Source organism: Notolabrus celidotus, chromosome 6 (genome assembly GCF_009762535.1).
Source record: "Notolabrus celidotus isolate fNotCel1 chromosome 6, fNotCel1.pri, whole genome shotgun sequence".
NCBI lineage: Eukaryota > Metazoa > Chordata > Actinopteri > Labriformes > Labridae > Notolabrus > Notolabrus celidotus.
Genome location: NC_048277.1, coordinates 3,751,458 through 3,768,321, shown reverse-complemented (window position 1 = coordinate 3,768,321; position 16,864 = coordinate 3,751,458). Strand labels below are relative to the sequence as shown.

Below are 16,864 nucleotides of genomic sequence, written 5' to 3'. Positions count from 1 at the left end.
GCCCTCCACGTGGGCGAGTCTATCAGTGCATGATGTCACGTAAAAACAAAGAATAGTGGCCAGTTGAGGTACTGCACTTCAGTGTTGACTTCATTATTTAGCCGTTTTGGGTTCCCTTTAAGTTATCAAGTAACACAAACATAAGTTACTGAGGATGCTGCTTTAGAGACACTGAATTTCTGCATTACAGAGAACTGTGTTACAAACTGTGACTGAGGCTCCTCTGGGTTTAGTTTGGCCACCACAGCAGCGTTACACTGTGGTGCTGTAAACAGAGAGGAGCTGATGTATTGTCCTTGGTTGAGTTGTGTTTATCACTGCACTGTTGCAGCACCAGCTTACATAACCCTCATCACTTCCCTGAATGTGAGTTCTGTGCTTTTATTGTTTGTCAGAGCTGCTGCTGCTGCTGATGATGATGTTTGAGTGCTTCAGGTTTAGGCCTCTTAGCACAGAGCAGAGTGTCCCATGACCTCCTCTGTTTGTGTGACTGAGACATCCAGACATCTACACACAGAGAGTTGTGATTGACTTTACTTTACAAGACCTCTGACAGAACCTGAACTTTAAAACACTTCAATAAACATGATCTATTATCTGAAAATAACTGAGCGTTTGTCCTTCACGTGAGACAGAAAAACTGCATTATGCTGCTGATCTGACGCAGCACATTGCTCTCTGCCTGAGTCACTAACCACTTCATTATTCACTTAAGCCCAATTAAGATGTTTAACTGGAATGGGAGGCTGGTCATGTGACGTCTGCCCGTCATGCTGACTAACAGAGGAGAGAAGATAACCTGCTCATCTGACTGAAACAGAGCCTCACTTCTCTCTGCTATAAAAATAACCTTTCCATTGTGTTGCAGAAAATGTTAGACTCAGAGCATATCCTATTCCCTAAATGTCAATAACGCTGCTGCTCAGCATGCTGAATAAGGTCTCTTTTATAGCTGGTATGTTGGTGGCTGAACAGTAAAGTGGAAAATATGGGAGGGCTGGGAGGTACGGTGTCCCTGAGAGCCCAAAACACTGCAGTATAAGATAACACACGCAAAAACACAAGAACACATCTTCAGCACATCTTCATATTTCTATGTGTCGTCTGTTTTAGGTCGTTTGTTGGTTTGTAGTTGTGTTGTTTAGATTTTGTTGTGTTATACTCTTTTGTGTTCAGTTTTCAGTTGTGCTCTCTTTATTTATTTGCGTTGTTGATATTTTGCAGAAGCTTCCTCTATCTGCGCAAAAACTAATTCCACCGTCAGTCAACCTCAGTCTCATGTGTTAAGACACATGAGATGGAGCCGTTGGCAGGACATTTTTTTAAATCATGTTCCTATTATTTTTAACCATGTCACCTTTTCCGAGGGGTGGGGGACTTCCTTCTTTATAACTCCACATCCTTGTGCAGTGTCTGGTTGTCTCTGGATCCACTGACATCCTTTCAGGACATTCATCAGTTTTAGAGCTCCTCCCTCTGAGAGGCTCCAGTTTCACTCAAACACACTCATCTTTAAAAGAGCTCGAACGTAATTAAATGTTGATAAAATTAAATGTATAATCTGATATAGAAGTATTTAAAGTTTGCACCACCAAGTCCTCTGATAAACATGCAATGTGTGATTTCTTTGTTTGTGTTTCTCTTAGTTTTTGATTTCTGACAGGGACAAAATAAATCAGCACAGACACATCTTTGTATGCACATTAATGGAAAGAGTTCAAGACTTAACTACATTAATGTAGGAGACTGTATAATAATAGATGTAGTCTCTCATCCATCTCTTTCTGAAGCGCTGTTTTGAAGCTGATCGTCAGTGGGTGCCATATTGGAAATGCTGAACCTAAAGGCTGATTTATACTTCTGCGTCGAATCAACGGCGTATCCTACGCCGGGGGTCCGTGTAGCTACCGTACCTACGCAGAGGCCTATGCACATAGCTGACGTGCACCTCCTCCAAAATGTAACTACCCGTAGAGCCAACGCGGGCCGCAAGCCCTGTGATTGGTCCGCAAGCACTGTCTTTCCCGCATTTACAGCACTTCTGGGATCCCGGACATCAGCCGCATATCAGCCGTGTATTTCATCTCCTCCTCTCTATTCTTTCCTGTAATCATTTCTGTATGATAAACAGCAACATGTATCAGCTGTAGATTAACATAACACGCTCTGAATCTCTGTGGAAAAGTAAACAGAGATCGTAGCGGGGCCGGAAGGAGGCGACCGGCTATCAGAGAGACCACACTGCCCTCAAGCGTTTCGGCAGAGAATTGCTGCACGACACGGACACATCGACGCACAAGTATGTGGGGCTCATGTCTGCGTCAGCCCCTGCTGCATAGGGGAGACGCAGAAGTATAAATCAGCCTGTGAGGTAAAGAGGCGGGCCTTTAGCCTCCTCGCTAATGGCTACATGGTGCCCATCTGTCAATCAAGTCAGCCATGCCCTTATTTGGGTAAAACTCTTAAGTTTAATATCTTAAAAAATAGCAAGTTATTAAAAATATTCGCCCCTGTACGATGTCTGCAGAGATAGAAATGATCCATTCAGACCTAAACCATTTTTTGAACCAGGCTGTAAACATGTTTATTTCTGCTGTAAAGATCGTCTTTGTTGAATGGGTGTGTATGTGGTTTCTGGTGTTTCTAGTGTTTAGTTATTTTTAAACTTTGGTCTCATTTTGAGTACATTGATAAGTAAAGGACGGTGAACTTCAGGGTGTATGTGGTTTCTGGTGTTTCTGCAGCCAGCCTCCAGTGGACGCTCGATGAACTGCAGTTTTTAGCACTTCTGAATGGGTTTCATACAAAAAGAGGTTGCGGCTTGAAGAGTTCCCAAACTTTTTGACCTGCAACCCACAAAATGAAAGTGCCAGAGACTGGAGACCCCTCTCCATTTCCATTATTGCAACATAGTCAGGAAGTATAATATTTTAAACATTGAACATTTTCAAACCTATACTGACATCTGTCTTGTTTTTAAAGTTTTAAATGGGCTTGCCCCTCCATCATTGAACAAATTTATAAAAAAACAAACACAATATGATAAATACTAGAGCACAAACAAGAGGAGACTGTGACGTAAAACCAAATCCAAGCCCCGTTCCCGGGACTTTGTCCTCACCTTCCATCCTGTTTTTATAAAGTCTCAAATGTATATGTTTTGTGTGTAAACTTTGTTTATAAGTCAGTTTGTGTAGTGTCCTGTTACCTGTCTTGTGCCATCCTGTCATTTTAAATCTTGTTGTTTTATGTTTTATGTGAGTACCTGCCTTAGGACTACGGATGAAATTTAGCTATTGTGCTTATTCCGACATTTTTACATTGAGGCATACTGTTGAAATGTTGATGAATGTGCATTGTCCTAATCAAATAAACTCAAATAAAATAAAATAAAATTAAACCCCCACTACCCTGAAGTGGTTAAATGTTGCTTACAGCTGCATGAAAGAACCAGTAGCAAATAAAAAAGTCCTTATTTCTTTGTCATTTAGAAGAATGCTGAAGCAGCATGATCTCTCACAGGTCAACAAGAAAGAAGGGAATTGTTGCTGTTTTTTATTTAAATGGTTTTATCTTAAATTTAGCTTCAATTTTGTATATATTTTTAAAACAAAGGATGAAATATGTAATTTTAGATTGTTACAATTTTTGTAACTGGGTTAATGCAAACTGCTGTGTTAGCATAAACAAGCTCTGTGACTGTCCTGCACGAAAACACGACCTCACAGTTACGAGTCACAATCAGAGAAAAGAGTGTTCGCTACCTCGACTGAAAGCTTGCAGAGAAACTGTTTGAAGCATGAAGTCAGTTGAGATGTTTTTTAAACATCTATAACTTTAAGACAAACTGTTTTCAGAGCTGTAGTCTTTAAAGTGAACGTTCAGCAGCATTGCACACCTTCTTTCTTCCTCTCTGTGCTACACTGATGAACGTGTCTGACTGAAGAACTAACCCTGACCAGCAGGTGGCAGCACACGATATATACACATGAAAAATCTAATGTTTTAGCTTCAACTACTTCAGCTTTTTTTTTTAACATATTAAACTTGTTTTTATTCAACTACATAATTAAATTCAAAGACAGCAGAGTTGTTGTTTAGTGAAGGGCCACTTTAGTCTTGCTTTAAGCGAGTATTGTCCTCACCTTCTGGTCTTTATTTTCCTCAGACAGGGTGTCAGTGGCTGAGGTATGGCCAGAGGTGGCGAGGGCCGAGTGTTTGGCGCGCGGTGCAGCCCTGAAGTGGGCTTCAGGTGTGTTCTGTCGACCTGAGCATCTGGAGCGCCTGAGCCAGTACAAGAAGAGAGAGAGTCAGAGGACCACGTCCATTCACACCAGACTAAAGGTGAATCACCTGCACCCAGAGGTCCTCACTACGTATGATCACTCAGTTCATTAAAGTAATCATGAGTAACCTCTGTGTTGCTTTCCTTCCAGTCCATGGTCCAGTCCTACCTGGAGGGGGTCGGCTGGGGTCTGGAGCAGCTCAGGGAGGCCAGAACAGAGTTGAAGGAGGTGTCTCATGCTCTGAAGAAAGCAGGACTGGAGTCTAATGGAAACACAGACGGAGTGAAGTCCCTGGAGAGGCTGAGAGAAGTGTCCATCAATCACAGTCAGCTGCTCTCTGCCGTCAGCAACCTGCCACGACTTTACTCCGGTGAGACAACGCTTTGTGAACACAGAGGCCTGCCCGTCTTTTATGTAGGGCACACAGTAACCTTCGTCATTCAAAGGAGTAGGTAATGCTTATGAAGGTTTAGAGGGTATGATCCCCCTGTGCTGTCTGACACCTACCCCAGGTTTCAGTCATTGAAAATAACTTAAAATGAAAGTTCCTCTTCTTGTTGATGCTCTCCTTGAGTTTTAAAGGTCATAAAGAGACAGGAATATGTATTTCAGTCTGTTTCATCACCAGATAACAAATCCTCACAGTAGCTTTAGGTATGTGGACAGCAGAGACATGACAAGATTGGGGTAAATTAAAAGGAGGAACCAAGTGCAGATTTAAAACAAAAATGATTTAATAACAAAAACTGAGATAGACAAACTAAAACTTACTTTAACAAATCCACAGAAAAAACAAGAGGACGAAGAACACAGGGAACACAGAACACAAGAAAGGCAAATACAGGGAAGACAAACAATGATCCAACAAGGGACAGGGGAAACAGAGGAACTACATACACAGAGTCACCAACACAGATGTGAACACAGGACACAGGTGAGACTAATGAGGAACTAAATACACAGAGTCATCAACACAGGTGTGAACACAGGACACAGGTGAGACTAATGAGGAACTACATACAGAGTCATCAACACAGGTGTGAACACAGGACACAGGTGAGACTAATGAGGAACTACATACACAGAGTCATCAACACAGGTGTGGACACAGGACACAGGTGAGACTAATGAGGGAAATCACAAAAGGAGGGAAACACACAAGGGCATGACGTAAAACTAAACTGGAGACACAAAGATTCAGAACTACAGAATACAACAGGAAACACAAGACTAGACTAAGAAACACAACAAGAGACATGGATCATTAAACACTCAATAGAGACAAAGGATAACTGATACAGAATAAACACGGGGAGGAACCAAGGCATGAAAAACAAGGAACAAACTAAACTAACCAAACCATGACATGAGATTAAATGGTTTGTGATTGTGGTTAGTTTTTAAAACAGGTTGAAAATGTCAAAGGCAACAGAACAGAGAAAAAGTGTCCAGAAATGTTTTAAATACTTCAGGATTTTTGTTGTAAGGTTTTCATATCACATCACACCAATATTTATGACTCTGTGATAGCAGGAGGCTGTTAAAGCAGCAGTCACTAAATCATTGTTGATACCATCAGTAAATGACTAACAGAAACTGTATCAGGATAACGGGACACAGAATCCTTTTTTAGTCAGAGTTTATTGCATTTTCTTCTTTTTTGTTGAAGATTTTTTTTATTAGCAAAACGCAAACTTTAGAATACAGGGCCAATATCAAAACATAGTTTTATTTGTTTTAAACAAAGTTATACAAATATTAATACAAATTATAAATGTATATATATAAATATATATATATATATATTTTTAACAAATATAAATGAAATAAAAATAATTAGAAGAAATGAAAAACTAATAGAAATGAAAAGGAGAGAAAAAATATATACATATTTATGCATACATACAAGCACAGGCTTATACAGTATACATATGTACACACACACACACACACACACACACATCTAATGGTACATATTTTGTTGTTGTACTTCTAATGAAAGTACTAATAAAGGTGCATGATTAATATATAATTCATGTAATACATCAAAGAGGACATAAAAAATAAATAAATTATATATTCAAATATATAAACAGGTAAATAACTGAATAAATAAATACATATAAAAATGATGATGAAATTAAAAGTATTAATAGTAATACAATAATAATATTAATTGAATAGATTAGATAGAAGGTGAATTCTTTGTTACTCCCATGTCGCCATGGCCTCAGCTTCTGCTTTAGATTTAAGACTCTGACAAAAATAAAAGATGTCATTACATGTAAGTTTCCACACCCAGCTACAGGTCAGAGAATGTTTTGATCTCCTGTACTAACCAGCAACTACATCCAAACTTTGTTTTTTTTAACTTCTTTGAAGTAAATATATTTCTACTCTTTATTATTTGGGGAAGTAGTTTATATTGATCCTGAATCATGGTCTAAAACAATATACATCTTTTCCTCCACGTCCCCTCCTTCATATGAAATAAATACAACTGTTTTTCTGGAAACAGAAACATTTAACTTCTGTCTTTAAAGCCTCTCAATGTCAGCACAGGGTATTTATTGTTCCGATAACTGGCTCTAATATAGAATCTAACTTTGTCCTCTCAGTCAGTCTTCAAATGAAATAATAAAACTCTCCCTCTGTCTGCTTCTCATGCCTGGTCCTGTCACTTGTCCCTGATGGCTGCAGTGCGCAGCATGGTGCTGGAGACAGAGCGTCTGGTGGAGTCCCGGCGGCTCCTGGAGGCCCACGCCCGGCTGATGGATCTGGAGCGCTGGCAGGACGACATCCTCTGGCAGCTTCACGGAGCTGCTGGGGCAGCAGGAAGTGCCCTCAGCGCGGAGGACCAGGAGCTGGTTGATACATATTTCTCCGGTGTTGGGCAGCTGGTGGATGCTCTGGGTAAGGAGGTCTTGCAGACACAGCTGTAGTCTATGTATCTGTTGTGTTTTAATGTGCACCATATTCTAAATGTTTTGGGTCACTGATGGAGCAGATAAAAGGATGAGGTGCATCATTTTGAAAAGTGGATATGAAGATATAATGAAAAACATGGAGGTGTTCTGTGTTGTGAGGTTGTAACCTTGATGGTGCTGAGTGTTAGAGTAGGCCTGGATGTCTTTGTATTAGTGAACAGCACATGTTTAGTTTGTATCATAGCCTGTCTAATGAAAACTTAAAGGTACCTTCCAGGAGTTATATGAATATTAAGAACAGGACCACATTGGTCTATGATTGATGTGAAGCTAAAATGTGAGCATGTTTCTGTCTGCTGGTCAAACCTGACGTCACTTTCCTTACCCCTGTGACTTCAGGTAAGGAGCTGTGGGCGGTGGTGAGTAGTGCTCTGGCCCTGGCCAGACAGAACCCCACACCCTTTGTATCAGCTGTGAGGATAGTGGAGAGGGAGGAGGTCCTGGACCAAGCTTTACTAGAGGAGCGAGGGGGGACCAGAGGCAACACAAGACCCCTGCCCCCAGGAAGACCTCGCTGCTGGAGAGCGAGCTTCTTCCAGGTCAGAAAAGAAAGGATCATGATCCTGCATGCTGCTCAAAATGTCTTGTTACACTGACAGTCTGTCCGCTCGACCTCCAGGTACTAGAGGAGGCAGTTTCTGCACGCTTCCGTAGTGTCTCCTACCTGCACACACGGGGTCCAGGTCTGGCTGGTCACCTTTCTGCTCTTCAGCATGGCATCATGGCCGACCTGGCCACAGTACGCCACCTACTGGAGCACTGTGTCCCGTCACACTACCGGCTGACAGGAGCCTACCTGAAGGCCAGCCACCGCTGTTTACATGCTCACCTGGCACAGGTTGGTGAAGTTAGAGAAGTACTGCTGATTGAAATACTTTAAATCGTCTATGAACCTTGTAGTTTATCTTTAAAGCAGACTGCAGCAGCCTCTGTTGTTCTATCGTGTCTCTTAACAACTGTTTGGATGTGACGAGCAGCTCTTTAAACATCGAAGTGATTTCATGTCCTAGGTCAGCAGCTGGGACCTGGAGAGTGGAGAGATCTTTGCTGTGCTGAACTGGGTGCTCCACATCTACAACAGGTGAACTTCATCACCTGAACACATTGAGCTCATCACTCTTGCTCTTTTTGTTCTTGTGTGATTTATGAAAACTGAAAGAAGACCAGGATGAGACCCGTTAAAGAGAAAGAGTTAAAAAGGATTTTAAAAAATAATATTAAAAGAATAGAAATAAAAGAAATAAAACAACATCACATACAAGCAAGTCTATAAAAGTGGACATTTTTCTAATGTGCCCGTAGACTCTGCAAGCTTTATGTCCCCTTACATGGTCCCTGATGGTGTTGTTTCTGCTGCAAGGCATTGTGGGACTTTATTATAGCTCCTTTCTTTTAATAAAGGTTGGTTTAAGTGTTTGCTGTGCTAAAGAAGATCATGACAAGTCTTTATGAAGGCTGCTCAGACTTTCTGGTCCTATCACTGAGGGAGAAACCCTCCAAAGCAAGAGGCCACAGATCAACCTGGGCGTGTGGCGACGAAGAATTACAAAGATGTTAATCAGATCTTCTGTCCAAGTAAAAAAGTCCACATAGAACCTGTTCAGCATAGTTAATAAGACAATGCTCAGAGTCTAAGCATGTTGTTTTGGCAGCCCAGACATGATGGGAGATCCAGAGCTGGTGGCTGAGATGGAGAGAGAAGAACTCAGCCCTCTTATCTCCTCTGAGGGACTGGAGCAGCTGCAGAACAAATATGTGCAGAGCGTCAGGGTGAGTCGTTCACTAGAGATACCAAACTGTGACCAAACTGTGACCTGCTTTCTATAGTAAAGACAGATCCTTCTCACTTGAATGACTTAGTTTGGAGAGTGAATCAGAAACACATTCAAAGACTTAAAGTTTGTGTGAGACATCCGTCAAAGCTCATATTCCAACTCTCAGTATATCTCACGTCTTGGTCATATTTAAACTGGAACCACATAAAGACATGAACAGCGACGTGGTGTTATCTGTGATGTTATATTTAGAACAGTCCCCATATGTGTGTGTGTGTGTGTGTGTTGTTGCTGTTACAGAAGAGTGTGTCAGAGTGGATGCACAAAGCTCTGCAGGTGGAGCTACAGGACTGGCAGAGAGACCAGGAGCCCGATACAGACCATGAAGGGTTCTACCACACCAGCCTTCCCACCATCATCACACAGGTACACACACACACAGGTACACACAGGCACACACACAGGTACACACACACACACACACACACACACACACACACACACACACACACACACACACAAACAGGAGGTCTGCATACAGAAAGATGACACTATAAGTGTCAAACGGCAATAACATTTTATATAATCGATCAATCTTTATTTATATGGCACCAAATCCCAACAAATGTTCTCCTCAGACTCTTTCCAAACAGAGCAGGTCTTGACCGTACTCTATGTTCTATTATTAACAAAGACCCAACATCAAGACAGGATCAGATCCAGTCCCATCTTACAGGCAGGACTCAGTCTGATCTCATCTTAATCCACCATGAACAGAGCACTTTGCAGCATTTAGCAAGTTACAGTGGCAAGGACAAACTTCCTTTAACAGGCAGAAACCTCCAGCAGGACCAGACTCATGTTAGACACACATCTGCTGAGACCGTGTTGGAGAGAGGGATAGAGGGAGATGAAGAGAGAGAGAGATGATAGTGATGAGACAGATAGTAGTAGTTGTAGCAGCTGGAGTCGTCCCCAGCTGCAGAGATCCAGAGGAACCTACGAGACAAGGGAGTTCAGGGACTCCAGAAAGGTCTATGGTTAGTAACTTTAATGGGAGAGGAAGAGAGAGGAGAGAGAGGGAAAGACCGGATCCCTGTGTATCAGTTCCCCCGGCAGTCTAAGCCTATAGCAGCATAACTAAGAGCTGGTCCAAGCCTGATCCAAGCTTTATCATAAAGGAAAGTTTGAAGCCTACTCTTAAAAGTAGAGAGGGTGTCTGCCTCCAGGACCCTGACTGGTAGATGACAGGAGCCATTCTGCAGCTGCTGGCTGTGATCAACTGGAGCTAGTCATGACCTGGACCCTGAACAAGTTTTGGATTATATTATCTGCTTCTTTAAAATGAATCATGAAAACCAACAGCCTGAAATATTCATGTATATATAATTCTAACATGTTACTGTGCATGTGTTGGTTTGTTCTTTGTAGATGCTGGAGGAGAACGCTCGGGTGGCTCTGATGATCGGAGACTCATTACGAGATCAGACCATCCAGATGGGATTGTATGAAATGGAGAACCTCCTCAACAGGTGTGCAGCCATGCAGCCGATTGATTCAAGTCTATTTACAAGGAAGAAGCTTCACCCTAGCCTTTCACATAAACATCCACTTTCGTCCGTCACAGGTTTCGGGAAGCTCTGGTACAATTTGGGAAGGATCATCGCAGGGACCCGAGCAGCAACAAAAACAAGTTCTACCTCCACTACCTGCTGGCCTCCATCAGCAACTGCATCATCCTCAAGTGAGATAACAGCAGAGAGTTATGAGAGCTGCTGGACAAAGCTTCATCCAGATACTCAAAGATACAGTATACTGTCTCATGAGCACTGCTTTTATAGATGTATGACTATGAAGGGAATGCAGGAAGCTGCTCTCTTACACAAATAGTCTCGCTAAAGAATGTGTCACATTTTAAACATTTAAATCTAGTGCACATCACGGTCTGCTCATCTGTAATGCTCTCGACTCGACTCTGAAGTATGAAAGCTCTGTTAAAAAACTGCGTGAAGGCTAAATGTTTCAACTTGAGCATAGTTCTCTGTGTTTCAATGAATGGAAGGATAGGTTACCATTTGTTCCAGTGCAAAGGTTGTGATGAATAAAAAGTATCTCTCTTACTAACACTGAGTTGAATAACAAAAGAAGATAGATAAAGTCTGAGTGTCTCTGGTGTTCTCTGCAGACAGTCCACAGAGAGCCTGAGGCAGCAGCAGTCGTCCCGCTCGGTGGGGCAGTTCTCTCGGACTCCTCCCAACCCTCTGGCGGCTCTCGATCGAGCTGTGAGACGGGCGTGTCGTCTGGTGATGGATCAACTTCAGCTAGACCTTCAGCCTCTCCTCCCAGGCCTGCTGACCCGACCCTGGCTGGTCCAGGGGGACCCCGTACCAAAACTGTGTCATATCCTGGAGCATCACCTAGAGCTCTACAACTGTGTTCGACCTCCCTGCAGACAGGTAACAGCTCCTCTCTGATTCAGACTTAGTTACACAGAGAGTGGTTATTGATTGAAAGACCTGGTGGGTGAAGTTCTGCGTGTTGCCCCCACACCTCATGGTGTTCTCTGAGGATACATGTCTAAATGTTCGTTAGATTGTACAGTTTGTGAAGCAAAGTCATGAAATCAAACTTATTGGTGCTGCTTTTAGAATACCCACCCCATCAATGCTCTGTCTGTGTGTCTGTGTGTGTGTGTGTGTGTGTGTGTGTGTGTGTGTGTGTGTGTGTGTGTGTGTGTGTGTGTGTGAACAGCGTCTGCAGGAGGAGGCCCAGTGGCTGATGGTGGTGGAGTACGTCAGGGCTCTGATGCAGAAGAGGCTGGTGTGTCGAAACACTGAGGAGAGGAAGCAGCTCGCCCAGCAGATGGTTCAGGACGAGCAGCACTTCAGAGAGATCTTCCAGGGTCTGGTGAGGAGGAGCAGACTCTGACTGAACCTGTTTATAAAAACGTATTCATCACTCAGCGGTTCATATTTTTTAATGTCTCTAAAGTTTCCCGTTGAACTGGACCACCAAAGCTCTAATAATATCCTCGTGAGGAGTCCTCTTTAGACTTTTCTTAAAGACGGTTTTTAAGAGAAGTCTGAAGCTAAATGATGAGCCTGTGCTTAAAACACAGAATTTATACCACTTCTCAAAATGATGAAAGCCATGTCCTCTTTAGAGCGGATGGTAACGGAGGTTAAATACTTTCCTCATAACAGAGCTGATCCATGGAGCACCAGTTTAGCTCAGTTAGTAGAGCAGGTTCCCCGTGCACAGAGGCCACAGACCTCGTCCCATCAGTCACTGGTTCACCTTCAGGTCTTCACTCTTTGATGCGTCTCCTCTCTCCACATTCCTCGTCTCTCTTCAGCTGTCCTGTCAGATACAGGCGAATAAAACACCATAATAAATATTAGTGATTCAAATCAAATATGATTCCAAAATAAATTTTATTTTAAACTTTGCAATGAAAAAAAAAAAATATATATATATATAAGTCAGAGGGAGGAAAATTTTAAGTATCAACTACCAAATCTGATCTGTTTAAGGGTTTCCCTTTTTGAAAAAATCTTTCAGCTTTGCATGTCAGACAGTATATTACCAATGATTAATATACAAATATAATTATATTAAATTGTGCAATAATACATAAAATATACATATTAGGGTCGGTCACTGGTTAAAGCTAGGGTTGTTGGTCACGGAAAACTAGCATGAATTTGAATGTAGCATTTCTTCATGACTTCGTCTAACCCCTCCCCCCCTCCCCTCGGAGCTCCTCCAAAACGACGCCCCCGCTCACATGCACGAGCGCCGCTGATTCATGACCATATGATGGTGATGATGTGTTTTGCACTACGTCAACTCATGTCTCACTCAGCGGTAAGAAAACACCAAAACATTCTCATAGTGAAAGTTAAAAACACAAACAAACATGAAATGTACACTTTGCAGGAGGCGGGCAGAACGGCAGGACAGGATTTGATTGGTTACCTCATTTGGTTGGTGTTTTCCCAGGTTTACTCCGGCTGTAGATCGAGGCTTTTTCTACCTCTTTTTTAAGAACACATTATGTATTGATTACCATCAGGACAAAAAGATCATTTTAAAAAGTATAACAAAAAGCGACCAACCCCAGCTTTAACTGCCAGTTAATGTTTTTCATAGAAGTTCTGATACAATTTTTTACGAATGACATGTAGAGCAGAGCTTCCTCTGTACTCCTCTGAAGTGCAGCCTTATTCTTTGATAGGAAACATAATGAGACTGCCTGTGGTTGGCTTCGGTAAGATATAAATGTGTATCTAACAGAATGCCTTTCAACTGATCTGCCTTGGGTGTGACAACCAATCGGCAACCTCTGGTGTCAAAATATGAAGCCAATACGGAAGTGATATAAACAGCAGTTCATGTAGCGTCCACTAGAGTCTGGCATACCGGAAACCACATACACACCCATTCAAAGAAGACGATCTTTACAGCATTAATAAACATGTTTACAGCCAAAGATTACGAGTTCTGCCCATTTAAGGACATGACTGACTTGATTGACAGGCGGGAACAAAGTAGCTGTTGGCTAGGAGGCTCAAAGCTCGCCTCTTTACCTCACACTAGCTCGACAGACATTGAGTTACGTTCAGCATTTTCAATATGGCCCCCACCAACGATTGGCTTCACTGCGCTTCAGAAACAGATGGGTGACGTCACAGATACTACGTCCATTATTCATACAGTCTATAGTGACAACATAAGAACAAATAATTTAAATATATTCTTACACACACTAAAGTTGTGGACAGGAGTCACTAACAAGTTCATTCAGAGGTCCTGACGCCTGTATCTGCACTTATTTCACTCAAACTCATGTGTGTCTGTGTTCAGGATGGTGAAGGGTCAGAGCCTGAGGTGAATCCTCTGGCCTTACTCCCCGTCCTGGCTGATTTCATCCGGCTGAAGGATCCTGGCATGCTCACTCTGGAGGTTTCTGGACTTGCAGCCAAGTACCCTGACATCAGGTAATCTGACCTTAGATACTTTAAGAAGAAGTCAAAGTTTATTTCAGGTATGTAAGCATTAAATATCAAAGTGGGAAACATGGACACCCTGATTTTTTAAAGTGATGATTTTTCTGACCAGGTCATGTTTCTCTGTTCCTTCAGTGAAGAACACGTCTCTGTGCTGCTGGACATTCGTGGGGATGTCTCACGGGACATTAGAGGAGCTGTACTGGACTTGTTGGAGCAGAGTGCCCCCCCTCTGCCTGTAGGGTACAGACCTATCTTCACTGACATCCTGGTTCGTCCCTCCACCCTGGCCTTCTGCCTGCCCACTGCTAAGTGTGCCTGAAATGATGGAGTGAACTCGACAGGATGTGGTCTTTGGACAGATCATTGAGTGGGACACAGCAGGTCATCACTCTACAATATGATGGACCAAACATGAAGGTGAATTTGTTCCTGCTGAGTTTCAAGGTGTGTTCATGGAACCTGTTGTCCGCTCAGAAACTCTTTCTGTATCCAGAGAGCATCAGTTGAGGTGCTTTTTTTCTGTAGCACCATCCTGCTTTACACAGACTATTAAACACACATCATTCATACTGGGGGCTAACCAGTGCCACCATCACTGTCTTCATTGTTGCCCACTGAACTACGTTACAGAGCTCTGTAAAGAGAGGCCACTGTATCACATTCATTCATAAATCCACCAGACAAATGTGTTTCAACCTAAACATGGACCTGCAAGTTCCCTGCTCGTTTCAGTTTATTGTAGAAGAGAAATAATGCGACTATCCTCTCTTTCAACCAGAGGCGGAGGCCAGCCATGACTTCTGATTGGCCGCCCTGAAATCCTAAACAATGATTGGCTATTTGCCTTGACAGAGCAGCATTTAAATATAAATGAACTCTTTGGTTTTGTTTCAACAGGCTGCGAGAAGCTTCTGTGCATTTCAATGTGGAACATTTTCTTTAGTTGGTACTTTAATGGTGACTCTGGACAAACATCTTCTTTTTGTCTCCTTAAAGAATCAGCAGATGTTAAAGTCGCCATTCTGAGTGACCTTTTAAAATAAATTATAAACAACAATACATCATTTTTCAGATTATTTTATATCAGATGTGATTGGTTAAGATAACCCTTCTAGGTTTGGGATCAGCCCCTAATGTTCACCACACCTGGCCACCTCTTCAAAAGTCAGTGCCCTGGTTTGGCCAGCCCAGTAAAAAAGTCTGACTCCGCCCCTGCTCTCAACAGATATTCTTAAAGGGGAATGCAGTATCTTCATACTTCTCATCTTGCTTTGTTGTGGATTTAAAACTGGACTTCTTATATATTTATTGTATTTAATTTTTTCAACTCTTTCCTTGTATGTTTTGTTTCCTGTTCAAAGAGTCTTCCTCTTTCTGTCCAAGCCTCTAACTCACATTGCTAACTGTAAGAATAAATGCTCAATTAAATGCCTCATAAAGTCAGTGCTCATCTTTTCCTAATATTATTACAATGGCCAACCTTCAACTGTCACTACAGTGGACAGCTACATCGCTTCAACTGTCACTACAGTGGACAGCTACATCGCCACCTACTGGCCAGCTATTGTAAGTACATCACAAATATCTAAGAACAAAATGGCCTGAAGGGGATCACAAATGCTTGAATATCTTTGTCTCTAGAATACCTACATACAATTGAGGAGAAATATAAATGTTGAAATCTCAAGATATGATTTTATGAGGAAATTATGATTTATTATGATTGACTCATACACACACACACACACACACACACACACACACACACACACACACACACATACACCCATGCTTTCCTTGTTATAATCCTCCAGCAGAACAATAGTTGCCACCAACCTTGTTACCCATATTAAAGACTGAACACTTTATCGATTACGCACGACGCACAGGACACGTATAGAAACGGACACATCTGTACTTCCTGAATCCATCACATCTGTACTTCCTGAATCCATCCTGCTTTCCCAAATAGATGCTTATGCCATGCGCTCTACCGCACCCCCAAACCATCACAGATGCTGGTTTATGAACTGTGCACTGATAGCAAGTCAGTCGGTCCCTCTCCCCTTTAGTCAGGAGGATGCAGCATTTATGATTTGCAAACGAAATTTCAAATTTTACTCGTCAGACCTCAGGTTAGTTTTTCACTCCGCCTCAGTCCATCTTTAATGGGCTTGGGTTCAGAGAAGTCCCCTAAGATACTGGATCATGTCTATATATGGTCTCTCTGTGCATGGTACAGTTTGAACCTGCATCTGTGGACGCAGCCAAAAACAGTTTACACGGACAATCGTTTTGGGATGTAATTTGGAGACCGTGCAGTGATTTCCATACAGTCATGTCATGTGGCTGTAGCACAGCAGAGAGGGGGAGATGTGCGCCCTTGTTGGCGGCAGCAGACTGCTGAAAGTTTCACACATTTCATTTCATTGAATAACAACATATCAACAGTCACCATAATCAGTAAAATCTGCATATTCTATTTGAATGTGTGACTGTGGTGAGCCGTTTTTAATAAGCTGTCATTAAAAGATAAAAGTGTGTCTTAAAGTTCACCAAATATTTAATCAGCTTTGTCTCACCGTCACATTTCTTCAAAGTGTAGAGGAAAAAAATGGACCGTATCCCAACGTGGAGGTAAAACCAAAGTAACATCAGAAGACGTAAAACAGCCGCCGAGCAAAGTGACAGGAAGTTTTTCAATGTTTTCTGATGCTGTGCTCATTTCTATGCATTTTCATTCATAAGGTGATTTGCTTTGAACATACAGTTAGGCCCAAAAATATTTGGACAGTGACACAAGT

General features: G+C 42.2%; 1 protein-coding gene across 1 annotated transcript in view; it reads left to right on the top strand.

Moving 5' to 3' along the window:
* LOC117813912 (exocyst complex component 3-like protein) overlaps nt 1-15,492 on the top strand; it is a 20,231-nt gene extending 4,739 nt beyond the window's left edge. The window contains exons 2-15 of the mRNA XM_034684973.1: nt 4,169-4,344; nt 4,437-4,656; nt 6,987-7,199; nt 7,613-7,812; nt 7,893-8,111; nt 8,284-8,354; nt 8,926-9,043; nt 9,349-9,474; nt 10,480-10,580; nt 10,676-10,792; nt 11,234-11,504; nt 11,800-11,955; nt 13,915-14,048; nt 14,193-15,492. Of these exons, the coding sequence (XP_034540864.1) occupies nt 4,169-4,344; nt 4,437-4,656; nt 6,987-7,199; nt 7,613-7,812; nt 7,893-8,111; nt 8,284-8,354; nt 8,926-9,043; nt 9,349-9,474; nt 10,480-10,580; nt 10,676-10,792; nt 11,234-11,504; nt 11,800-11,955; nt 13,915-14,048; nt 14,193-14,379 (2,309 nt within the window). The 3' untranslated portion in view covers nt 14,380-15,492. The remainder of the gene's footprint in view (nt 1-4,168; nt 4,345-4,436; nt 4,657-6,986; nt 7,200-7,612; nt 7,813-7,892; nt 8,112-8,283; nt 8,355-8,925; nt 9,044-9,348; nt 9,475-10,479; nt 10,581-10,675; nt 10,793-11,233; nt 11,505-11,799; nt 11,956-13,914; nt 14,049-14,192) is intronic.
* The last annotated feature ends 1,372 nt before the right edge of the window (nt 15,493-16,864 follow it).